Raw genomic sequence first — 27,814 nt, 5'->3', positions numbered from 1 at the left:
ATTCCTGCTCTTTTCTACTGGTGTATGTGGATGTGATCCTCCAGCCCTTAAGTGGTAATCATTATTCAATTTCTCTTACTGAGATGAAACCAGAACGAGAAAAAATATACAAAGAAAATTCAGAATGAAAAAATAAAGCAAAAATCTAGATTAGTGTTAAATCTACAATAGCTTACTTTTCCAAAGACTTCAGCTTGTAGCGAAAGGCAATATCAGAGTCTGGCAAGAGAATACCAAGCCCCATACGATTGTTGTCAAATCCTAGGTTCTTATTTTCCACTATTTCTGCATCAAAATGAGTTGCAAATAAAATAAGAAACAACTTAATTTCATTAACTGCAAAGAACCTTCCAGGACACTTGGTGCTTCCAGAGCCAAAAGGCATCAGAAAATATTTCAGCTTTCTTCCCCTTTTGAAGAAGGTAGTTTTCTTCTTGCCATTTTCTATGTACCGATCAAACTTATACTCCTGAAAATAAAAGAGAAAGACTGTAAAAATTAATGGAGCAGTTATATCAGCTGCTTCATTTGAAAGAGGGTGTGTCGATGTGTCTAGAACCCTGAAATAAGTTCAAAAGCTAAGCCAAGGAGCCATCAACTTCATTTCTTTACTCCTTTAAAATGAGTTTATCAACTTTCAAAACCACTGTCATTCCCTACCCCCTCCCCAAAAACACTCCTAAAAAACCCAGTGTTTTGCTTAGCTCTTCTTCACTAAACTGTCATATCTCATCCACCTGAATACTCACTTTGTATGTAGTGTAATTACACTATGAATGTTTTGAGACAGAGATAACAAATCATAACAGAAGGATAAATGTGTTTGGTAAAGCATCATACATACATAAGGTACTACACCTATTATTCATAACAGTAACCTACCAAATTCTTCCACTGCCCATAAATTAATGCATTATATTGATCTTGTTCTTTCTGGCAAAGGGAGGCTCAATCTACCCCTTTCCTCCAGTGGTGTGGACTGTTCAGGAAGCAATCCTGATAAGATCCTATCAGTTTTTCTGTCAGTTGAAGGTAGTTGCTGCATGACTTCCTCACATCTGAATTTCAGTATCTTGGCATAGAAAAAGATGTGTGCAATGCAAGACAAAAATCTAATGGGTGTCATAACAGCAAGCATTTTTCAAGTGCAGGACCTTGTAACATTTTGCCCAGCTATTTTAGCTTGTAACTTAGGTTCCATCAATTTAATAGCCTTTTTTCACTTTTAATATCGGGGTCATCATTTAGAGCTAACTCCTGTTTGTGAATGAAGGAGATTTGGCAATCCTAGCTTAGTCCATGGTGAATTAAACCACTTATGAAATCATCATGCACGCTTTGAATGAAAATGACAAAACACTTCCTGCTTATGGTCACTCATTAGCATTTGTCCTGCTTTGAATACATTTGCTATAGTGCAAGCTATTGAGAGATGGATAGGAACAAGTCAGTCAGACAGAAACCATCTTAGTTAATAGAAATATTGATAAAAGATATAAAGGGCTTACTCCTGACCACAGCGCATCTTTGACAATCCACAAACATTTGCTCTACACAAAAGAGCAAAGTTAATGATAAATATGATATTTTAATAAAAATGTAAAAAAAAATAAATCACACTACATTTTCTCTCTCTCCTGTATAATGCTTAGCCTATAGAGAAAAACATAATGAATGCTTCCTTGACCATCTTAATCATCAATGATGGTAGATGATTCAAGTCTCCCAATGACTTGTTCATTTCCTACCCCTCAGATCAGAGGCTTTTGTACTGTAGTCCACAGGACTTCTTGGCTGTCAGGAAAATTAAAAATCTTAAGCAAGAAGTAGAGATGGTGGGAAGCAAAACGGTCCAAGAGAAGTTCTGCATATTGTGTTAACAAGAACATAACAGACAAGGATATGTAACTTCACAAGCTAAAGGTTGGGCAGTTACTTTTCTAAAGGATACAGACTTGGATTTTTCAAGTTGCCTAATACAGTTAAAATGCCAATTTGTACTTAAAAAAATCAAAGCTTTGACCTCTCTGAAAATCACAGCAAAAAAGAACTGTGCTAATTTTTTGTTAATTTTTTTTTCAATTTGAAATAACCCAGTAAAAACTGAAAACCCAAAATATGATATTAAAAAACCCCACATTTTAATATACACATCCTACTAATATAGAAAAAAACTGTTGGTCTTCTTATGCACAAAATGTAATAGCCTTAAAATCTAGCTATCCAATTACATATATTCTAAAGCACTGCCTCTCCTGAGATCAAAGATCTAGGTATGCATACTATAACAGGCCAGTACTTTCTTGGTATTCCTTGTGAGCCATCTCAAGCCTGAAATGGATAAGATAACTGCTGTATCAGGTCTAGAAAAAGAGGAAACATTTAAATACCACAAAACTGCAGCCAAACAGGTAGTACAAATAATGGTGTGATATCCAGGTGTGTGCCTATAAATCTCAGAAATTTGGGTTGGTTTTCTTGGGTTGTCTGGGCAAAGAGATAGTTTTAAGGAAAATTGTTGCTAATAGAGTAGGGTTTACTTTTTTCTGTATTGGTGGGATAAGTGAGAAAAAGTACAAACAAGAGGTAAAATTCTCACTGTAGGGCTGTCCAACTTGACAGCTCTACCTGAAGTAAGCAAACTCATGTGACTGAATTTAAGCTTTCCTCTCAGTCTGGGAAGTTATGATATAGAATTCTTTATTTGATATTTTATTACATGGGATTCCCTTGCTTACTTCTGAGGCTTAGGCTCATTTAAGATTTAGAAGGTCACTTGCCTACGTATTATTGTTCATTTTCTTAGGCTGTGAGACGTGATAAAGGAGATAGCTGGTTACATTTATGTTCATTCTAGTTGTAGCCTGTACTATTAAGTCTTCAGAGGCAACTTGATGTTACCAACCCAGTCCACTAAGCTGCCCATTTTCCCAGGACACCTTTTCAACCCAGCATGTCCATTAAATATACGGCAAACCCAATCTTGCTCTGTCATAACACTGAATCTGTCTCCATCTGATGCACAGTAGATATTGTTTAAAGTACACTGAATATTCAAGAACAAGGCAGAACAGTTATTTTTTCACTTTTCAAGAAGGTCCATATGTTGAAATCAAAGTGGTTTGCAATGTGTGGATCGCTCATTTAGCATCAATATGGCAAAGTATCCGAATGAAAGCCATATTACGAAAACTAAACAGAGCAATACTGAACAAATACACTCTATACACAATTACATGCTAACCTCTTGACAATTATTTGGCATGGGAGGTACTCAACTGCTCCCTAGACAGCCTCTGAATGGGAATCCACATAGAGAAATGGACTTTTGACATTAAAACATTCTACACAATAAAGACACTGCAAAAAGTTATTCATGAGTGTTAGATTTTAATTAAAACATTACATACTAGTAAACCTTTGAATAATTTAAAAAATACTTATACATAACCTTACTTTTCTTTTCTTGTATGAAAGGAAAACTAAGATATGTTTTTTTCCTGAGCGCCATTTTCTATTTCCATAGTTACAGTGTTTAAATTTGTGGCCAATCTTCTATTTATCAGTTCTTTAGGCCAGGCTTTCAATGCCCTTAATCCTGCTGAGTAGCACTTTATTCCACAACTAGTCCCAATGAATTCTGCAACAGGATACTATCCAAACATGAAAAGGATATGAGAGTCCTATTCTCAGATTTGCACATTTTTATTCTTAAATTTTCCTAGAAACAAAAATTCCAGAAGCTGTGTTTCTAAAGTTGGTCTTGCATTTCATTCAAGTCATAGTTTTCTAAAAAATATGAAGAAATATAATATTCATTTTGAAGTTTAACTATGATTTATAATGCATCACAACTTTTTTTTAGCAAGAATCAAACTAATATTATTGAAAATTGATCACTTGCTTAGAAATGGGAAGTGGAAAATGATTTAATTATAAACCAATACCTCTGTACGATGCTTGAGGCATTTGATGGTCTTATTTTGTGGAATCTCAGTTTCTATATGGCACTCTACACTAGTAACAACAATGCTTCAGTAAAATCTACGGGAGAGTACGACTATTCAATTTGCATGCAGGTGGTGAACTTCTGAAACCGTATTAAGGCTGAGCCAGGGTGGATTAATTTCCAGTCTTTGATATTCATTAACTCGAGCTTCAGAAAAAAATACAAGGAGATGACACAATTACCCTCAGAGCATCACTGCAGAGCAACAGCTTTACAATCTCAAGTTCACAACACCATACTAATTGACCAAGAAGGGGTGAATCCCCATGAAGAGAGGTGAAAAAGCATACGGTTCAAGTAAGACACTGCTATTATAGAGCTTTAGAGAGTCAATGACGCTTTGGGGACACTTAGCTAAATGGCCCACATTATTTGCTATTTAAACCACCTTTCATTATTCAGCCCTCCTTGGGTATCAAATGATCCACTGCCAAACAAAACCCACATTTAGCCTAAAGTTTATGGTAGTCAATGTGCAATTGTCATTTCCTTTGAAAGCAATAGCAGTCATTCTCATCACCATATTTCTCTCTTCAAGCCATGAATCCTTTGACCTACAGGGCCCTAGAAAATATATCTGAAAATAGGAAGATTTGTTCCACAAGAAAGAACAGCACTAAAAAACTATCACAAAAGGCCTGAATGCTGCAATGTGCCTGAAGTATGATGAGTAGCACCAGCTGAATGTTTACCTTAGGATCTTCGTAGACCTCAGGGTCCATGTGCAAAGTGGGAGGGTAAAGGGCTACAAAGTCTCCTTTCCTTAAACTGGCTTCCTGATTCCCATCAAGCTTGAGAATAAAATCCTCTTGGCAGAGGCGAAGATTGATGGAAGATGAGGACATTCGTAAACTCTCATTTACAGCACTCTCTGCATTCAAACAAAGAGGGGGAAAGAAGCATGAAAATATGGAAGATGGCTGGGTGGGTGCAGCTGTTGAATCTCTACAGGTCTAGGAAATGGGGGGAAAAATCACAAATTAAACAACATGAGGAGGTAATAAACATTCCCGGAGCGCTGGGGGCAAAGCTGCAATTCTGAATCTTTAGACATAAATTCTCACTGATAGTTCTGAGAAATCTTGTAGGCTGTAGTGAACTTTGGGTGGAAAGCCCTTACTCAGGCATGCTGCAAACACACACAATTGAAAGAGTTGAATGCTTTATGTATTTACTCACATTTTGGAGGTTGCAGGCAAATACCAGTCAAAGCCTCCAAAGAGCCAGCTAGCATTCCCTTTGAAACCTGTTGGTTGTAATGGCAGGCTTGTATATTAGAAAATCATTTAACTTGTTAATAATGGAGTAATTTTGAGGTATTTTTCCCCTTTAAGCAAGATATGGTGCCCCAATCATCATTTCTAATATTTTCAGAGAGAATGAAATGATTCTTTATCTGCCTAGTAATTTGTAACAAAGAAAACACATTTAATCAATCAAGGGAAAAAAGCCCACATCTTTTTCTCAGTGTTATGGAAAACAAGATTTTTATCATCATCATCTCCTGGAAGGCTCCAGAAGCTGAATGTCCTTGCTTTCCCAGTGGCCTTCACCTTTTGCTCCTAGCACGACAGATTTTATGGCTAATTTCCGGCAATTTATCCTGGCAGTTTGAGGAGGAATTCCTTTGGGAATAATATGCATAATTTGCATAAATCATTCTGATAGCATGCATATCAGCATGTAGCTCCTGTCTAGGGCTGCATCTCTCACTTTGTAATCAAAACTGACTATTTTTCCACCAGCATGTATGGGTGCTATAATATGTGACTTGATTCCTTCTAATCATCAGTGTGAAAAATAGCTTAAAATAGTTTCATTTGCACATGATAATGCCTTTATGACTGTATTTATGTTTGGCAACATAAAATAAACCCTCTGTAAGTGTGCAGCAAGGCACTGTAACCCATGCACCCAAAGGTTAGTTTACTAAAGACAGTAGCTTCATAGCACAGATACAGCTGAAAAACATAATAACAACCGTTCTTTCACTAAAAATTAAATCTGGTACAGCATGCATAGCAAATAAAGTGGCCTTGGATGCTTTCTCGCAGGAGGTTTTTCCTTAAGCGTGCATTTGTCTAAAGAAATGAGGCTGCGGTCAGCTTTGTGTGGCCAGCGCTGTGATTCAATGTGACGTACAGTGAGTCTGTGCATATTCTTTTGGACTGCCTTCGTTACTATAATCAGGCAGAGTCAAATCGGCTTGTTGGTGACGAAGCCAGAAAAGAACTCTGGTTCCAGAATATGGCCTCTGCTGCGGATAGCCACAAGGCACCTGACACGATAGATTTCAAATGGCAGCACTCTGGCAACAAAACTTTACATGGTACAAAGAAAAGGTCCAGGCTCTACTCTTATGTTGTCTTCAACCTTAGCTTATAACACCATTTTAGTCTATAATTTGAAAATGGTAGCTGACATATGTAGCAACACCATTCACCCAAGAAATCTAATAAGGAGGAAAATAAGAAGAGCAAAATAATTATAGGACTGCTGCCGTGAAATAGCAGGTTTACATTTAACAACATGAGCAACACGGTCACATCCTATTGGCTGACATTCTCCCAGGAAACATGGCAGTCTGTGCCCATTGCAGTATCACAAATGACAATTGGGCAAGCATATCTTATGCAGAAGTTAATCACAATAATGGAGCACAAAGTGTGGCTTAGCGGTCAGATCATAAGTGACAAATCTGTTTTACCTTCCAGTACCAGTTATGAGTGGAAGGCGAGCTTGGCTCTAGCTCTGAGCGATCATGCCGATAATCATTAGATGACAAAAGTAATGAGTCACATTATGATCAACAAAGGAGAATGGAGCTTATATGGGTTTGCAGGCTAACGTTAAAAAAATAGCCACTCAGCTTTCTACAAACAGTGTGAAGGCTGGAGCTATACATTGAGGAGAATGACAACTGCACAATAAAACTGCAGCCTTTACTTGCAGTTGTCATAGTTCAGCAGACACCAGCCATTGCTACTGACAGACCAGCTGGGTAGCTTGGGAGGCCTTCCATTCTGCACCATGAGGTACAGTAAATTATCCAGCACGGTAGAGCAACATCTGTTTCTGTGCTAGTGCCGAACAAACAAGGCAATTTAAAGCATACCAAGGGATAACCAAGCAGCAAATGAACATGACCCTCATTTTTTTCCCTTTCTTACACACACGAGATGCTGAACTTCATTGTACGAGCACTACATAAAGGAGAAGCCAGGCTGTTATTTGATAAGGTGTTGTTAGAGAGATTTGACGTATTTTCTATACAGAGAGAGAGATCTCATAGTATTGTTATTCTTAGAATCCTCCCACTTCTGTCTTCATTTCTCTTATACCAAAGCTAGCACTCAGCTTTCAATTCATTCTAGATTTTTTTTTAAAACTGTTTCAATATACTTATAAATATTCAGTCTTTAAACCTAATTTGCTATACTTAGTTCACATGCCTTCAAGCATTTGTCTTCCAATTTCCACTGAATAAATGCGTACTAATGAGAAATAGAGCAAGCTGCTGAGGCAAAGCTGGGTGACTTGAGCCTGGCCTGCCACCAGCTTGTGATAGGCAGGCAAATTGAGTTAAAATGAAAAGTCTTGTCAGCTGAAATACAACATGGTAGCCAAACAGCAAGCTGTCAATCATCCAGCCAAAACAAGGGACTGCAGGTAATAAAAGGTCATTGTGAATGATTAGTGCATTTGGCTTTCATATGCAAGTTAATTTTAATTAAACATGATCTCTATCTGTAAATGTTTTATAAAACTTATTGTGCATAAAGGACTGTTAATTTTATACTAACATTTAGCTGGTAGTAGGGCCCTATAATTATTAAAGTGTATTGTAGAAAAATAGCTATTGAAAATGCAAATATTTTTGGTGATAATTTACTCTATGCACTACCGTGTGCCAGCACAAATGATAATATCTGAAACAAGCAGATTTGTGGCTTACTAAGAACTGAGCAGTAGTGACCAGCACATATGAAGCAATAGTTTTATTTTTTCCATTCAAACCTACATTTTTGTTTGTGTTTATCACCAACACTATGGCCTTTTTTTCTTGTACTATGTTACTTTTAGGTTTTCTACCTTTTCATGCACAGTTTGTTTGTTTTTTTAACAGTGTTTCTTTAGAAGCAAATATCTGGAATTCAGTGATGCCCTGAGGCAAGAATGCTTGACAATATGAATGAATACAAACATTATAAAATGTACTAAATAAGGAGGGTTTGAATTAAATGTGTGTTAAATGCATTTCTGCTTTACCCTTTGCATTTCAGTTATAGCCATAAAAACTGACAGACCATTCTCATGTATCGTTTACTATCTTAAAGCTCCATTGCGAGTCATAATAACTAATAATGTATGTTATTGTGCTCATGCAAATAAGCACATACTGGATCCTGGAGAAGTCTTAGGTAGACAAAAAGGGATAATGTGATGTTCCAGAAATCTCTGGAAAAGAAATAAATCCGACCCATCATATAGTAACATTTCCCAGTTTTTAATTGGAAACCTAAACTTATGATTCAGAAGCAATACTGTTCCATAGACTAGACTATTTTGACCATAAATATGTTGTTGCTTTTGGGACAAGTTGCAGTAATTCTTGTTCTCCAAACTTTAAGGAAGCAATGTAGGCTTTCTTGCAGTTTTAGTATTTGAGGAACCAGAACATTTAAAATGGGAACATCATAATTCCAAAATGCCATTATAAACCTTCCTGGTCTGTCTTACTGATTTGGAACAGAGAGACAAATTCCTGTCTCTGGCTTACATATGAGATGGAAAAACTCCGATGTTCTCAGGTAGACTGATTAAAGTATTCTAAGTCTATAGAACAAGTTTTATCCTGTGTTTCTTTCGTATACAAAATGGCCAGTCCAGTCACTGGGAAATTTGGCTATAAAAGTCAAACTCCTCCCATACATATTAGCCTCGTGTCCCTTTCATTAAAATGTGAATTTAATACACTTAGTTGTAGTGGATATTTTTCCCTGCTATAATTTTGTGGAATTATAACTAAAGTGCTAAACAACTGAAATCTAGCTTCTGTTCATATCTCATTCAGTTGAATGTGATAATAAAAATTAACAAAAATGCTGTGTGAGTAGGGTCAGGTGCTTTCCTCACAACATGTGAATCAAACATTACTCAAGGACTTTAAAATTTCAAGGAACATTAATTTGGATGATATATTTAATGTTTTAAACTGTTCACATCACTCCATTTTGCACCAGATGTTTTTAGTGAGGTACTCGCATTTGTTTGATCCTTAATGGCACTGGACGCAAATCATGAAATAGCAACTTCACAAAACCCCAATGTTACTGAATAGTGTATAATTTTTAAAAGGCTAAGCAAAATGCAATATGGATATACATTTTAAACTCAAGAAAAGGATACCAGGCTCAACATGATTATCATTCCATTTTCCGTTATCTTCTCTTAATAGTTTTTTTTTTGCAGCATACCACCCAGTTTTCCCTTCCAAATAAACTGGCCATGGTCCTATTCATGCTTCTAACTTCTTTGTCTAGTAACTTTTTCTATTTGCCTGCTAATCTTGGTGTGATGCATTACATCACTGGATAGTCAAATATTTTGTGGATATTGACTTAGAATAATCCTGCCCACCTCTTGTACATCAAAATGGTCTCTCTCCATTACATAATTCTTCAACCCAAGCATCCAGTGACTCTGGAACCACATTCTAGGCCCATGTATAGTATTATAGCTGCCTTAGATCTGTGCTAAAAGTTGAGAAAACAAGTGCAGTTTTATTCTTGTTCTATAATAATCAACTTAGACTTTAAAAACATGAATACGATGCTTGTGATATGTGGCATATACTGATGGTCCTGGAGAACAAAGGTCTTTCTTTGCATACAAAACAAGCAAAGCATGGGCAACTACAATGTACATTTTCCTCAAACTACCCTGCCAATGAAATCCCAATATTAGCTTTTCAGAAGAGTGGAAAGGCAATTTAGGCTCTGATCTAGTAAAGCTCTTATGCACATGCTCAGTTTTAAGCAGAAAAGCAGCTCCATTAACTTCAATGGAATCTCAGTTTCTACACTCTTATTCAGTTGTTGTCCATTCTGTGGATACTGCCAACCCGTGTCAATGGAGATTTGTATTTCTAGAGAGGGGGGTAGATATTTCTTAGATGCACGAATTATATGTCTTAACTACCATCTGTGCCTCTGGAAATCTCCCCTCTTAGGATTTGTGATGCAGTTACTTGTGTTCTAGGACATGAATACCAAGCATCAGATGATATTAGGAAAGGCCAGTCCAGCTACTGGAAATAAAACTCCGTCTCTACTAACTTGTGTCACATTTGGGTCAGTGAGGTAGAAGTGAAAGACATTGTTATCTCTTACTTATCTGCCAGGAGTCTTATATGCATAAATGAAGCCTTGAAATGCTACGACAAAGAAAAACTGGTGCCTGTTTGTAAAACACTGCCCTTTGAATGTAGTTAGCTGTCACATACCTGAGTCTGATTTAAAAACAACTCCCTTTGTAAAGTCTAAAAGACTAAAATTATTTTTGGAAATTAACAAATTACGTTTGGTGCATACACTGATTTCCCTGCCAGCTTGCATTTTGGAAAAGGGTCTTCCTTGGTAATTCAGTACAGAAGTATTTGAAATGCATTAACACTTAGGCAGATGCTCAGAATCAAACAACTTAATAGGCATAAACTTTTTTTCAAATAATTGCAAAGCTTCGATTTAGCCTTTTGCATACCTTGCATAGTTAATTACCTAGGCTCTAATGTTTACATGCAATGAGTGTATCTACAGCTATAAACTACATAATTTATAATTGATGTAAATGGGTGTTATTATGTCAATTAAGCAGCTGTGTCCTCCACCTTCTCAGTAAACAGAAATGAGTGATAAACTGAGTTTGCAGAGAGATACCCTCTTTTCTTCATAAGAGATAAAAATAAATTACCTAGGTAGACCAGGTTGTCCAATTGTTCTCTGGTGAGGTGGATGTTATATCTAGGCCCTTTCTTTTGACCTGTTGACTGCAGCAAATGGTCAATTTCGTCACGCACCACTGCAAGAGCTTCTGGGTGCCGCAGAAGATAATACATGGCCCAGAATGTAGCTGGAATTGTGTTTGCCACAGAGGCCCACAAGAAGGTAAAATGATGTGCTGGGAGAAAATAAGTGAAAAGGAAGATTAATAGCGTTTATTACACTGATTAGATTTGCAGTGTGCTAATTAAAAGATGTTAGGACACAGACCCAGCCAAGGATCAGTGAATGCTAATGAGGACCAATAGGCTTCTGAAGTCTAATTTTCTGCTTAATGAGAAGAGTTTGAAATGTAATGGGGGGGGGGGGAAGTAAATGCAGCTCAGTTATAATCTTTCTCATTATCACCATTAAGTATCTTGTTTTACCACCTCAGCAAAAAAAAAAAAATCAATTATCATAGAGGGTTGTTTCAGAGTAAAACATTTTATCATTAGCCAATTAGAAAGAACATAAAAAAAAAATTCAAGGTCGCCATTTTGCCTTTTTATTTCAAAGGTCTATAGTAAATTATTTTATTTCAGACAAGCAATCTTTCATAAGTTTCCTACCTGCTTTGTCATAAACTGTGAGCAGCTCATATTTCTCAAATAGATCTTTTCTGGCTTGGATCACTTCAGACCCTCCCAGCCATTTTGTCATATTCTGATATGAAAAATGATGTATAAGCTCCTTCCGAACCTTCTTGGTAGCTCCTAGCAACTCAACTGGTATGCCTAAAGCTAAATAGGGAAAGTTGGCATCAAACTTTGTAAATTTGTCTCTGATTTCACTAATAACTTTGTGGCCATCTGCAGCAGGAACTCTTCCATATAGTGTTATAAAACTGGCTTCAAACATTACAGAGCAGCAGAACTTGTACATTTTTTCTGCTTCCCAATCTGTTGCTTGTGAGCATTTCCTTTCAAATATTTGTTGGAGATTTTTCATCATGTCTTCTGAAAGTGTGTCCAAAGACTTCCCTTGTAGGTATTGGTATATTCTATGCAGGTTTTCATTCATTTCCGGGAATTTTGTACTCAATACAGATGGGACGTCAAAAGTTCTGCATATCATTTTATCTGCAAATTCTTGAAATCCAAGTTGCTTGCTATTTCGTGTAATATAAACAAATTGGAATGGGTCCATGAAAAAGGTATAGTATCTACCTGGAGAGAAGAGATAAAAAAAATATATATATATATATATATATATATATATACATATATGCTTTTTAACACTTTTGAAAAAACAATCACTAAAAAAATCAAATTCAACATTAACTTCAGAGAATATTACTTTTCCCTAAGGCTTGAATTTAACTTCAGAGAATATTTATTTTCTCTAAGTCACATTGAAAGCCCCTAAAATTATTTGTAAAAGAAAAAAGGGAGAAATTACAATATGTATTTAGTTAGAAAAAATCAGTAATGAATTTTTGTGGAGGATGAAGATTTCACCTGCATGTTTTTATTGAACTCGTAAAACCAGAACAGGGCTGTTCAAGTGCAGACTGATCTATTATTTTGACAAAAATGAAGGGTGATATATACATATAAATAGGGCACTCTGGAATCATAAGAAACATTTACTAAACTGGTTTAACTTAGGAAAATGCAATATGGCTTAACATAATACTTTTAAAACTATACATCTCTTAAGGGCAAAAAGGAACAAGTAAATCATTCTATAAAAATGGAGAATACTTTCAGAAAGACTGCAGTGGGGAATATGCTCGCTTATCAGATGAAGAAACCAAAGGGCCCAAATGATTAGTTCTAAAAATGAAGGCTTTTGTTCTGTAATGAGTTCTGCATACATTCCCAGATCACCCTGAAGTCCTTGGGGTTTTACATGGAACAGAGGCCACATGTCTTGAGTCTCATCCCAGGAGCAAAGCCTCAGATGTTTTCCATAACTTAAAGAAAAAACATGGTACCTAAAATACCTTTTAATTATATTGTGTTCTTCTATACTGCCTTTTCATATAACAGGCTGAAGCAGCTTTATTATAATATCAATACATTTCCCATGTGGTTTATTTAAAAAAAATATATCTTGAAGGGCAATGTGGTATCATGTTAAAACAAGGGGGTGTTTGCAGCTCCACATGTGTGCCAGATGTGTGGCCCCTGGGAGAGTGCTGACTTCTGCTGTGCTAACTATTGTGGTGCCATCAGCCACTGTTGCAGCAGCAGCTGTTTTTGTTCCCCCCACACAAAGCTGGTGCCCAGAGCTGCTGCCCCAATTACCCCTCCCCCTTAGTTACACTACTGTGTATTTGGAAAATATGCTAAGCTATCTTGATTTTACTTTACTGCCACCCACAACTAAAAGTAGCCAATATTAGTGCCAGAAAAGTCCAGAAAGGCACTTTAAGCACATAAAATGGGACCTAGGTGGAAGTCAGATACGCAAGTATGTTCATGTGTAGAAGTGTCCTAGGCATCTAGATGCTGCTTGAAATCCACTGTGATCCAAAATCTGGAAGATCAGGATCTAAACCTCTGGAAGGAATCATTATGGCAGGTGTGTCTGAAGCAAGCCTAATACCCACAAATACTTTAGGCCTAACACAAAGCACAACTACAGACATTGTTAAGGCTAGATGCAGAGCTCACCTTAAAAGAGGCTTGTGGTTAAAGCACTCACCCAGAAAGTGGGAGCCTTGGGTTTTAAGACCCTCCTCAACCTGAATGCATTCAAATCTGTACCAGTAGGCATGCTAATCAATAAGCTACAGACTCAGGTGCCTGCTTCCTGTCCTGGCTCAATGAGCCTTGTGTTTTTAGCTACCTAATGCCACAGGTTAAAAAAAAAAGGATGAAGAATCTTCCCTGTCTTCTCCCCTTTCCCATGATTTTCTAAGCCTAGAGGATATGGCTATGTCCTGGGAGTTGGGAGATCTGGCTTTGAAACCTGTAAGGCTCAGAAAGGCCTAAAACCCAGGTCTCTCCTTCCTAACAGCTATTCTCTTATATAAAGGGTGGGGGGGGTGGTACCATCAACTCCTACTCTTTGTTTCACAAATAGTGAGGTCTTCTCACTTTCTTCAGAAGATGATTCTGGGCCATGGATCTTTGAAGGGAAGGCAGCAGCCAAGCTTCAGGGAAGAATGAGAATTCAGACACATTCTGAACTCAGAGCTTAAGTACAGACAGTCAAAAAACCCAAATTATGCAGGTTTCTCTAAAATGCATAGACTGGACCATTAGCAAGTGGAACTCATGTTCACTCTTTGGTTGGGGAAGGTAAGGAGAAACCTGTACTGGCTGAGGCCAGAAGGCTGGAGATACTCCCACATGCTTCCCAGCATGCCAAACATTACTGAGGGCACTTGAATGTGGCCAAATGATTGTATCACCTCCAGGGATCCGGGTTTTCTGTTTCCCATGGAAAAACTGGGAAAAATGCAGATTTTCCCTTTAACTGAGAAAAATGCAGATTTTTCAAGTTAACAGAGAAACATGCTATTTTCCACTTGAGTTCCAGCCTGCAAGGGGCTGAGGGGAGCAGGAGAAGGGTAGTCAGGCAGGGAGTGGCATACATATGTGTACACTCACGCATGCACCAGGCTGCCAGGCAGCCTGGAGAGCTGCTCCCATAGGTAAGTCTGATGGTGAGGGGAGGGGGGATTGAGGGAAGGAGGAAGGGAGGGAATTGGGCAGGGTTGGGACTGGGGCTGCTGCCCAGCTGGGATGCATGGGGCTTGGGGCTCAGGGCTGGAATGACGGCCACCTAAATCAGAAAAAAGGTAATGTTTGCAACTAGTCGGAGTTTCCTATCAGCTAACTCGAGGCAACTTCCCATTAGCATATGGGTTTGTATGGGTTGCTCCAATATTCCTATGCACATGTGACGGGGGGTGGGAAGCAGGAGGAAATTTGGTGATGTGATCGTATCTGACTTCAATTCCTTCACCCCTCTTGCCATCTACCCATAGGAGCTGAGGGTCTGTTTCTGCCACAGTCATGCCTGCTATGTACTGCCAGGCCCTAAGGCCAAGGGCCCAATCCTGACTGCCCTCGCCCCTCTTTCCAAAATCCTACATTAGCTGTTGTCCCAATGCACTGTATAGGGAGCCTAGTCACCTAACTGCTTTCTTTGGATCAACCTCCTTGTGTCTGAAACTCAACTGTTATGTACTCTTGAACCTAAGTTGGATGCCTTTCTAGATACTTAACTGAAGGAGACAATACTGAACCACTGATAATAATACTGGAGAAAAACAGATACCAAGCAGTGTTATTTTTGTATTATTGTGTTATATGTTTTTAAGATAAGTTTGCCAACATCTTAACCTCTAAAGTTTTTATTAGCTACTAGGGGTGTGCAAAACAGGCTGTATTCAATTCGGATTTGGATTCAAACCAAATTGGGGACAGTGATTCAATTTATTGATTTGTATCACTGTCCTGATTCGATTCAGCTGAATCCAAATCTGAAGATTCAATGCTGATTCAGAGAATCAGGGATTTGGCCATTGACATAGCTTTAAATATTTTTTCTACATACCTTGAGGTACCAGGTATGGCTCATGAGTGCTGCGATGTTGGGGTGGATGGAGTGTCCCACAGGAGCGCAGGGCCCACCCCCCTCCCTTGTGTGCTCAGCGGCAAACCCATAAGTGGACCTGAAGTACCTCTGGTCCACTTCTGGGTCCACCGCCAAGCACGTGGGGGCACCCCCCACACCTCCTGACTCAGTGATCGTCCATGGGGGAGCCCCAGGTGCCCCCGCAGACCCAGGAGGCACCAGTCGCTGAGCCGGCAAGGGGGCACAGGGGGCCCTCAGTGTAATCCCCAGTAGACCCAGAAGTGGACTGGAAGTGCTTCTGGTCTACTTCCGGGTCTGCTGCTGAGCATGCTTAGGACTCCCCCACGCTCCTGTGGGATGCTCCATCACCCCCCATCTCAGCATTCACGAGCCGCCTGGTACCTTGAGGTATGTAGAAAAAACATTTAAAGCTGTGTCTATGGCCAAATCGTCAAATCTTTCCAAATTTCTCTGAACTGATTCAGAGGATTCTGACTCAATTCAAAGAGGTTAAAGGGTCTCCTGATTACATTTGGAATCGAAGATTCGGCCACTGAATCAGGCTGAATCTCGGCTGAATTGAATCAGTGACCAACGCTTCGCACTGCCCTATTAGCTACCATTAGTGAAGAAAATATGTGGGTAAATGGCTAGTCATTCATTGGTGATCTAAGAAGTCATTTACAGTATAGGTTTCCAATTCATAAATTGTGGGGGCACTCATTAGGAAAAAAATAGTACCATTAAAATGTAAAATATTCTAACTATAAAACAAGAACAAAGGAACAAAGCTTGCAGCAGCTGAGGCCTAATTCTGCCCTGTTTAATGCTTGGAACATCCTTCAACAGACATAATTTGGCCCTCTGACTGATGCTCTGAGCCCTGTGCTAAAGGTGTTAACAAGTATTATTAGTTACCACATACCACATATCTGAGATAGCATAATTATTTCTTATTATGACTGTAAATACATATATCTGCACAGTAAACATGGATATATGGACCACTTTTATTGGCCCCAATAATTATAACTGGCATATTTTTCCCTGATTACATCCAATGCAATCCCACTGAAAAGAATGAGGTTGCACAAAGCATACATCAATATAGAATTTGTTCCAATGTCTTTGTCAATGGTATCTCGAGTGTTTTGAGATGCTCCTAGTATGCTTTAATGTAAAATAATTTAGAGGAGGAGTTGAACCCAGGTATTCTTATTCCCAATTATTATTCTGACTGCTAGAATGAGGTCTGCCTTGTAGAGTGCAGAACATAAAATGCATTTTCAGTGCCCGTCTCTTCAAAATCCTTCCACACCTATGTTAAAGACCTAGACGTAATGCCCCTTTGCACTCTACTCACTCCATCCTCAAGGTACTTTATCACAAGGTTCTCATCCTTGTGATGAAAGGCTGGAAATAAAGCCCTTTGGAGTGATTTTTAATAAGTAGATTTGGAATGCTATTAACCCTGAAGATGTTAACTGGCTTTCCAACTTTGAGTTTACAGGGTAAACAATTTAAGTTAAGATTTTTTAATTAATATTAATTTAAACCATCTGTCCACCATCTGCTTATTTCAGATGCAAAATATGAGTTTCTTTGTGATCTTTAATCAGACATTTAGCAAAACACTTATCAATTCCTATATTTTTTTTAAATAAGCAAAATGGTTTTAAGCAAATGATTCCTTAAGCAAACAAAACTATTTTAATAAATAGTCTTATATCAGTACTCACTGTTAGCATAATTGCAAAGTTCTGAAAGAAAATGATTAGTTTAGAATCTTTGACAGTGTCACAGATCATCAACTCTGTTAGTCTTATATGTTTCCAATTGATTAAAAAAAAATGCCCAGATAAAAAATAAATGCCAAGAGAAAATTTATTTTGCAAAGTCAAATTCAGTTTCCAAACTACATCACAGGCAAGTCAACAATTTATAGAAACACATACAATAAAGTGTCTCAATTGCTCTCTTTTTGGAGTTTTAACAAGGAAGGATTAACCTGTAAATAGGGAAAGCAAAGTATGCTGGTTTGTGAAAATTGTGCAGATTATTTAAGTACTTCCAATAGAGAACATGAAACCAACTGTAGAACCCAATTATTCTAATATTTTAGATCGCTTTACTTAGTAAAAACTGAAATCTAGCATCGCTAGCTGCAGTTACAAATGACTGAAGTGTGACTTGTTAGTGGATCTTTCAGTGATTACAGTCCTACTTGTACATTGAACTACGTGGCTACACATGTTTACCAATGTGTTCTGTACTGTAACATATTGTCAATTATGATTTTGCATTACATGGTGAAATCATGTCACAATATTTTCTCTACCAACATGAAAGCCTCAGTAGTCTTAAAATCTAAAAGCAATCACTTAGAAAAAAAATCTTTCAATTATGTTTTGTAAACAGAGGGATCATACTTAAGTGTTTCTTTTAAGTAATTTCATTCCCTGTTGAGCTCACTTCTATAGAGTACTGTCACTGTCTGTGTACTGGTGGAAACAAGCACTGACATATGCAGTCCTTTCCTATGTTTTTCAAGTTGTTATTTAACATCTTAAGTATGTGTAATTCCAAAAATGCTATCTCACATTAGTTATCTTTAGGTACTCAGGATCCTTAGGTATTCGGGTGTCTTTAAAGGAACAGATCAAAACCTTGGGACTCACCAGAACATCTATTTGATTAGCTTGATAAGCTAATTGCCAAATCTGGCAAAAAGTACAACATATCATACTATAAGCTTTCTAGATCAGCAAGTTTTTAAGATTAGAATCATTTGCATAAAAACCTGCTGTTCTGGGACAGTTTAATGAAATCCTTAGCTCTTCAGCAATGTTGGTGGGCACTACAATTCCTTTTTCAGAAACATTTGAAAAGACATGAGCATAGAGTAAAAGCATGCTAAATCTCCCTATAGTGTAAGAAGACAAGTCAACTGTTTATTGAATAGCATAGAAACAAATCAAAATAGCTATTTTTTTTCTTATTCCTATAAAAAGCTCTCAGATTTATTAATTTTTTTACATATCTATGTATGGACAAAACTGTACTACTTTTTTCATTCTTTCAGCTTTTATTCTAGCCACTGCTGCACATGTCTATGATCACCATAGCTAATGCAATCTTCTCTAAATAAAAGATTGTTGTAAAAGTTATGAAAATTACCAACAGTTAGTGAATATTGAAGTCAATATTTGTATGACGGTAAGAAATATCTCTAATAATGTACTCTAGTTGTTTTAATGACAATTTCAACAGGCAAGAGCTTCATGTGATGTATCATGAATGTATGTTATTACAATAATATCTGCAGTGGGCCGTAATGTCAAAAGGAGCTGAATTAAATTACTTTTTAATTGAAAAAAGGGAGTTTTAGTGGCATTTATGTAAATCATTACTTTTTTTTTTTAAGTTTACTATGAGTGTTTTAAAAAGACTAAATGTGCTTAGCATAAAATCTGTAAGATGCAGATAATTAAAAAAAAAACAACTTGAGCTAGAATAGTCATAAACATTCTGCTATAGTACCCAGTATCATTTCTAATAATGTATTGGAAAAGGTATACCATGTCTTATGAGAAACAGTGAAAAAGACTTTCCAAGGTTCTTAAAGTTTTTACCTAGCTGTCTATCTGTTCTTTATCCTTATGTAGTGAAAAGGTTGGGTCTGCAAGCACTATCATATAGAAACAACTCTCCCTCACTCTTTTTTTTTTTTAAAGACTATCGCATTTACGTAATCGTCCTCTTATTAGGAAGATTTTGCTGAACTGTTGACAATGATGTACAGTAGTGCTTCGCTGGTATGACGTTTGGGGAAAACGATTCTGCTGCACCACCACACAAAACCAATTAGAGAACTATTTTCTGCGACAGGTCAGGAATTTACATTGTTTCTCATAGAAAGATGTGCTTTTTAATTTCTTTATTAAGATGACATCTATGTCCCTTGAGACTTTTCGGGATGACAATCATTTGCTCATCACATGGGAAAGTACAATCAGCGAAATCGCATTACCGGTACGGGGCAATGCCAGAAACTCCAAGCATCGTTCCACATTTTCCAAATGAACTAGTTTTAGAACCAATAATTAGAACAATATATATTGATAGAATTTTTTGACAGGACCTTTAGTCACACACCACGGGGGGAAAGTAATGATAGTACATATACAACAGGGGATGTTCTGTTTGCTGCACATACAAACATCATCTTTGTCAAATCACTAAGTTATCATGGAATTCTGTGCATATCTTGGTATCTGAAACATGAGGTACCAACTAAGCTTTTTTAAGCCAAGGATGTGCTACTGTTTCTCCTTACTGAACTCTCTGTATTTAATGGTCTTGATACTGAATTACAAAAGGTAAGGTTACCATAATAGCATGGGTATGACATCAATTCACAAAACCTAGGATTTCCCAGAGTAAGAATGAAATAATGTTTATAACCCATTACTTCGCTATATTAAGATCATACTGGATTAATCAGTGAAGGCTTCCTTAAATACACTGGAATGAGAAGCTAAGCAAAATTTTATCTTTGATCCATCACATTGATATAGGATTTGTTAATTTAACAGATTACTTTAATAAGAAAATTAAATCAATAAACCTTTTCTTATAAGTACAACGTATATAAGGAAAGAGAGACAAATGCTCCACTGACACACTGCAGGTTTTTAAATACAACTGTACCCAACTTTATGAGAGTATTATTTCAGATTGTCTTCTTTTGAGTTACTAATATTAATTTGCATTCAAAATAAGCTGCTGTTGTGTGGCTTGTGAAAGTTTATAAATAACAATACAGATTTTTATCAAAAGTAGCTTCTGCGCATGTGCTATAGTCACTTGTTAGATGAAAAACCTATAATTCCTTTTAGTTTCAAAATAATAAAAGGAATGAATAAAATTATATAACTAATAGCTCGTAAATCTGTAATACTGAAGAGTTAAGCAATTTTTGTTGCAGGGAGAAAAAATTAAAATAAGTACTCGGTTTGCATTCTGATAACTTTAAACTGGCTGAAAAATGTGGCTTTTACTTTACATATTAACTATATAAAAAAAAAATGTCTCTCTTCTGTGGAACAGACTTCCTTAGATTCATATTTTGATCTGAGACTCCCAAGAAATATGGGAATAGTGGAAAAAAATGAGAGAGCATTCATTCTAAATGTAGTAACTGATGCAACTGTAAAACTGATCATTTGAACTAGGATTTCAGTAGTTAGAGATGGAAAGGCCTATTAAATAGCCCCAATCCTGCATTCGTGTAAATCAAAGTTTTAAAATGAAAACTGTGACTTTTAGTGGATGCAAGTTAATACAGTATCTATATAATGTCTTGAAGTTATATTGGATTTAATTATAATGCCATTTTCAGTATATAAAATAATTGTGGTGGATTAGGAAGCAGGAAGTTTTGAAGTTCCAGTCCTGATCATATGAATGACTTCAGGTGGCTCTTCCTTCATTCAGTTCCTGTTAATTCTCTTGAAAAAAATAGATAACAATATATTCTATACTTTTTTAGTGTTTTCTTTATCTGATCTAATATTTTTCTCCCAGGATGATATTAGTTTATACTTTTTTAGGGAACACAATCCATATTATATATATCCCATATAAATATAGATAGATAGACTGGCAGAACATATGTGTATATTATTGACAGACAGCTTATACCTATACTCACCCCTAAACATAATTATAGTTATTATGGTTCATATCTTTTTCATATATTAGAAACAACGTTCTGATAGCTAAGTCATTTTCATTTGTAAGTGCTTTACTAAACATCATGATTAAAACAAATATAGAGAAACATTTAAATTAATAAAAATAAAATTACCAATCTTTAATTTCATTGATAGAAATTTCAGAGAAATAGTAAAATGCTTCTCACCAGCAAGGTGTATAGTGAAAACATCTCCAAATTTTCGTTGCTGAGACAATAAGAAGGTTGAAGGAGCTTTCATAAAACTCAAAGCCTTTCCAAGGAAAGGTATCCAACCATTTATTAATGGAGGCTCCCCAGCTTTCCTGAAAAAAAAATTTAGAAAATCAGGGATTAATCTGGGCATGATAACAATTTATATGTTATACATATATACCAGATTATATTTAAACCTACTATATATCATTCTCTCTTCTAAAGTACTGAGAAGAAAGTTCTTCATATATGTTGGCAGGTTAAATATAATCATACCTCTGTGCAAAAAAAGGTTCAGTATAATGATTATAAGAAATGAGAGAGAGAAATGGAGGTGCTTTTGTTAATAACCCAGTATCTTTTAGTCATTATCCTAAAGTGATATAAGATCAAGTGAAATCTTCATTTTACAGAAAATCCTGTTTCATGTAGTACAGAAAATGTCTCAGCAAGATTCCTTTCCTTCTCAATATTTTGCATGTCAAAGTAAACTATATCAGGAGGCAATTAGGATGGATTTAGTTAATTAGGAGGAAGACAGTGTTAGAGATAATGTTTTAAATGTCTCACTTTACCTCCGCCCCAAAATGTTATATTTCTTAATAACCATTTATTTAAAAAATAATAATAGGAAAAACATTCTTAACATAATATTTAGTGTGATTTTACCTGCAGTTATTTTTCTTCTAGTGAACCTGAAATTCACATAGTTTAAAACTGCTTTTTTATATAAAAGTAACTATGCGCTAACCAAGGAGAAAATGCAGAGTTTTCTTTACTTTGTTTTAGGATAGCAAATAAATATTTTAAATCTTCCTTCCTTCCTTCTTTCCATCCTTGCTTTCGCAATGGCCTATTCTCTTATTCCTAACTCCAGTTCACATTTCTTTCCTTAGTACTGATATTTAGCTTCCTGATTGTGATTTAATATATGATAACATGAAACAAGTCTGTTCTAGGAAGGATTAAAACAAATATTCAGGAGCAACTCTGATGCTACATCCCATCTGTGAAGGTGACTTATAGTACATGCAGAACAACTCATTCTGATTAATCACAATATATTTACTAGCTTGGATCTAATCAAAGATCAAGGGATCACAAGCTTTACTACTATCATACACAGCATGGATTTATATGTAGCTGGATTAACCCTATGATAGTTCCTCATTTTCCCATTAACCAGTATAATAGAAAATCCAAAAGAAAAAGATTAAGGCAACAGTTAATGTTATTCAACTCTTTGTCTTTAATTAAAGCTGCTTCTTTTGATAAATGCATACAAATGAAAGAAATCAATTATTATCATCCCTTAAAAAGTAGCTTGAAGTTATTATTAAAGATGAATGCACACAAATAAGTTACATGATTTGATTTTTTTCCTATATTTAATACTAGTTGAACATGTTTACCTCCATGTAAAATATTATTTTCTTGTTATTTTTCTCTAAAAAATGCTGTACTACAAACTGGAAAATACATTTCATTGCCTGAATGTAAACACTGGATAATATAATTATTTGGAGGTGGGTTTTTTTCCTTCTATGCTTTAATAAATGTATAATAGAACTTCTAGCAGTCAATGACAGCATTATTCGTTCCAGTGGCACAAAAATGGCTCTGGATACAGAATGCATCATTGCAAACTTTTCTATGTAGAATGAAACTAAAAAAAAAGAACTAATCTGAGATTAGACCGAGGGATTCCCAAACCTAGAACTATGACAGTCGACACTATCCACTCAATTATCCTCTCAAAGCTTGCAAAGAATCATTTACCATTTTTGTGGGGGGGGAAGAAAGGGGGAGAAGGCTTTTAAATCCCAGCAGTGGCCTGCTTTCACTTCCTGAGATGGGCACTAAATTGCATAAGTAACATTGTGACAAATATTTAGATAGGCTTTTTGTCATATTTTAATTTAATGCATCTAATTTCACCCTCCATGCTCTGTCATTCGGTCAAAAGCTGTATTCTTCACAAGGCTTCCGCGGGGTAAAAAGGACGCAGCTCAGAAATCCAGGGGAAAATTAACTTAATGCTCCAAGTCTGTGGGATCACATCAGGGAGACATTTTGCTATCACAAAGACGTGAGGGTCATCGTTTGCTTCAGACATGTTTAGCTCAGCAGCAATAAGCTTAACACTGTTAAACACCATGTCAAGGCTATGAGTATTTCAAAGGAAAATATAACGCTACTTCAACTTACGACCCACAGTAGACTGATAACAGAAATGTGTCTTCATTTCTATCTTTACTTCTCCTTAGAAGATGGAGGTCACCTTAATGACTTACAGATATCTGTGCTGTATAGCAAAGGGAATAGAGTGCAATATATATTTTATAGTCTCCCAAAATATAATGCTTCGCTGCACAAACTTTTAAGTAGTATAATACACCCACTTTGGGCTTCTCTAAACTGATCTGATCTGTAGCAAAGATTTGAGGTATATATCAGAGTGCATATGACTTAGAAATGATAGGCTGCATTAACATGACTTGTAATAACCAGGATAAACACCTCCAAAAACACTACTTGTTTAATTATTTTCCCCCAGCTTTTAATACATAATTCACATTTTTCAGCCTTTATAAAATATTACAAAAATCAAAGTTAGGCTGGTCAGTATCCAATAAAATTATATGAGGAAAATAGGTGGTTTAGACTGCAGTTTGTGTAAAACAAAACTTTTTATTCTTATTTTTCAGAGTTTTTGCTGGTACTGATAGGATCTGCATTACCATGTACAAGGCAATTCGGATCTTAATACCATAATCTAGCCAATACAATTTGTACAGTATCCATCAGCCTTTGTAATCAAAATCCTCAACACAGATTTACAGACTGATTCTGCTTTATACCTGAGTAACCTGATTTACTGGAAAAGCCTAATTAGGCAAGTCAAGTTATCCACAAGCATAAGTAAATCTTATTTTGTAAAACATTAAAAACACATTTAGCACAATCTATAATTATAAAGATTAGTTAAGAGGGATGTGAAACCTATGCTAACAGTACCATTCACAGCTTATAAAGGGACTGGACAATTTAAAAAGTATGAGACAAAACACATTTATCTTAACGCACATGTATTATGAGAATTGAGGTTTTTTAATCTGAAAAGCAACTAGTTCTTCAATTTCAGGTAATTGTGGTTGTTACATGAAAGCAGCCATGTTTTAGAATATGCTTAATGTCCTTGTTTTATATTAAGAGGTTCCCTCTCTGTCGCTCCCCCTGGCCCCCCAAAGAAATCATTGAACAAGTTGTGATTATTTAACTGCTACTGCAACATATAATACAAAATGTGATGGCGACACATATGTTGCAATCATGCTGACCAGAAGGGATGCTATCAAACAGAGAAGGAAAATGGACTTGAAACATTATGTTAAAAATCAAAAGTAAATTTTAAAAATATATTTTTAAAAGAACTGGAAGTGCTAAGTCATCCAAATATTAACTTTTAGAGTTAATAAAACAAGAGTATTTGGAACGTCCATGATGGGTCATTATTCATTATGTTCTGTGAATGTAAACTTTTTTTATTATTGTTATTCAAAAGAAAAACAAAACACCTAATCTTATATTTTGCCAATGGATAACTCTGCTTACAAGCTATTCCATCCTTATAAAACTGGTGATTCTTTTCATAATTACACCCATACAATCATACTGAAGTCTATGGGTTGCATGGGTATAAAGATGAGGAAAATTTGTCCCATTTAAGTAGCTATTTGTTTGCTAAAACAGCAGATGCCTTTTCAATGTATGCAAAAAACCCACAGTGTATTTAGTCATATAGCAGATGAACAGGTTAATTTTTCTCTTTGCACGTAATAAATCATAAGTGCTTTAACACCCATAGTAGCATTTCATGAGCATAAACCTTCTGTTTAATAATGTCTGTTTACAACTAGAATCAGACATATAGTAATCTCTTGCCTGGGATAAACATTAATCCAGATCTGTCTAGAAAAATTATATAATTCATTACCATAAGTAATCTCTATTGTGCCCTGTGCTTAACCTTCATCTTTTTTCCTGTCCTATAATCTTGCAAATCCACTGGTTGTGTGTGATTGGCATCTGGTGTTAACACAACCTTCACTGCACAAAGAACAACTGAAAAAGCCCCACATGAAAATGTCACTCTGCAGGGTACCAGTGATTCAATAGAATACTCCTGAGCAACTTTCACTGAGGGGGAAAAAAAAAGCATCCGATAAAGGCCTAATAATATTGCTTGTCATGGAGAGGGACTTTTCACTTCCTAAAATAGCATTGCCAGAAAATGTAAAGCTACTGATTTAAAGGTTGATTTGATTTCCTGGTGGATAAGTTATTCCTGGCCCTAGCACTTGTGATCAAAGTATTAATATAATAGCAAAATAAAAGCAAGCAATGATGCGTTTTTAGAAAAGGCAATGTATTGGTACAGATGTAGAACAAAAGCTATTATGGACATGTCAAAACAGTTTGCAGTTATTCACAGGCTCTATCACAATATTTAAACAGCAAGACATGACAGGCAGTGTGTTTCTAGGGGCTTATGAACACTTTGACTGTGATGAGAAGAATGAGGCCAAAGGCTTCAACCCCCAGAAAGGTAATCCCCAGAAATGTAGTGTCTGGAGTGTCTTATTGCATTAAAAAAGAGAGACTGCAAGAAATTATGGACAGTGGGAGGCTAGTAAGGGTCTCCTTTTCCCCTCTCCTTTTTTTTTTTTTGATTAAGCAGTTGCAGACCCCTACAATATTTAGATCTAGAAACTATAATGTTAGGTGCCTTATCAAGTAAACTTAGAGAGGATACTTATTCCTTCCAACTAGTTCACCAGACTTTTTTAATGTGTCTCTTAACAACTATCCGGTAATGAACCTTCTCTATTATATACCAGCTGATGGGGTGTTTTTCAAAATACAGTGTATTCATCTGTAGGGATATGCAATTAATTCCTAGATAGATATGAGGGGAAGAAACGGGAAAGCAGGAAATAAATGAAGGAAAAGGAAGAAAGAAAATGAAGAACAACTCTTCATCTCTTAGCTTGTTAGAATGAGTCCCGTGTTGCTGTAGTGACAAAGCATGAATTTGTTATTATCCATAACAGAGAAGCAAAAACAGAATACATGACATAAAGGAGAGCTAGGAAGTTCCAGAAAGAACTGCCATACTGGAACAGAAATTTGGTATGCCTTATTGGTGTCTTTTGGGGTGCTAGAGCCAATACTTCAGACTTCAGATGGTAGAACAAGCATAAAAAACCCTAGCTTGGTCACGCACATTTTCATTTGTACCATGAAAAACACTTGACCCTCATAACAATTTGGAAATAATGCACACCATAAAAATAAAATAGTTAGACAAAGGTAAGGCTGACTTTACTCTGAAGTGTAAGTTTTGACTTTTTTATAATATTGGCATAGCATGTCAAAATCATAAATTCTCTATATGCTCATAAAATTACCTACTCCTTTAAAAAAAACAACCAGATTATTTGCCTTGATGATCTCTAGAAGCTCTAAATTTCCCAGGTTGAACATACTCTATATTAAAAAGTATTCCCTGTGGAACTGAACAGATGAGAGGCTTAGTATGGGAATATGCAAACTTTTACCTTTGAATCGCCAGCTTAAATACATCCTGGGGTGATAATGACCAGATGTTGTTTCTGTCTGATGACTACTTGGAGGCTTAGTTGAAGAAAACTGATTAGAACAGGTCATTTCTTAGCAGATATAGAAACCGCTCAGCTTTCTCATTTATCGAAGTGAGAAGTTCTCCCTCCACAACTACACGGAGGAACAGCAATGCATTTGAGGAGACTTGTACTGCTGCCAAGCAGACTGTACGTGTACCTACATAAGGGATTTCACTTTTCTCTGATGCTGACCTTCCACCTTTCAATGATCACTAAATTCATGTTTTAAAATAGAAATGAAAAAAGAGGAACAAAACCTGTACAACAAGTCCAGTACTCATTTCTGAACAGGACTTAATAGGTAGATAGGAATAAACAAACTTAGCCCACATGCACACTAAATGGAGGATAGTTTATCTGGCTCACAAAGAGAATTTTATAGCAAAATTAGATTTAAGGAGTAGTTAGAAAAAAAATCAATCTTCAGTGGATAAATATATTTCAATGATCTTACATGGAAAATGTCAACTTTTTGTTGAAAATGAAAATTTCTTGCAGCTGAAAAGTATTTGTTTTTTTAATACAGAGAAAAATGCCACGAAAAGGCATTTTATTTAGGGAAAAGCCCCCCCCC

At 36.2% G+C, this 27,814-nt stretch overlaps 1 protein-coding gene across 1 annotated transcript; it reads right to left on the bottom strand.

Annotated features, from left to right (window-relative positions):
- Window positions 1–19: 19 nt before the first annotated feature.
- LOC102386823 (25-hydroxycholesterol 7-alpha-hydroxylase) lies at window positions 20–23,693 on the bottom strand. The gene is made up of 6 exons (XM_006019133.3): window positions 23,569–23,693; window positions 21,509–21,645; window positions 11,622–12,218; window positions 10,982–11,188; window positions 4,702–4,880; window positions 20–469 (listed from the first exon to the last, which is right to left on the bottom strand). Exons 1-6 carry the CDS (start codon window positions 23,691–23,693, stop codon window positions 173–175), a joined length of 1,542 nt encoding a protein of 513 aa, XP_006019195.1. The 3' UTR covers window positions 20–172.
- Between the last annotated feature and the right edge of the window lie 4,121 nt (window positions 23,694–27,814).

Source organism: Alligator sinensis, unplaced genomic scaffold (genome assembly GCF_000455745.1).
Source record: "Alligator sinensis unplaced genomic scaffold, ASM45574v1 scaffold860_1, whole genome shotgun sequence".
Lineage (NCBI taxonomy): Eukaryota > Metazoa > Chordata > Crocodylia > Alligatoridae > Alligator > Alligator sinensis.
The sequence above is the reverse complement of the archived record's forward strand: the minus strand, read 5'-3'. Positions and strand labels throughout refer to the sequence as shown.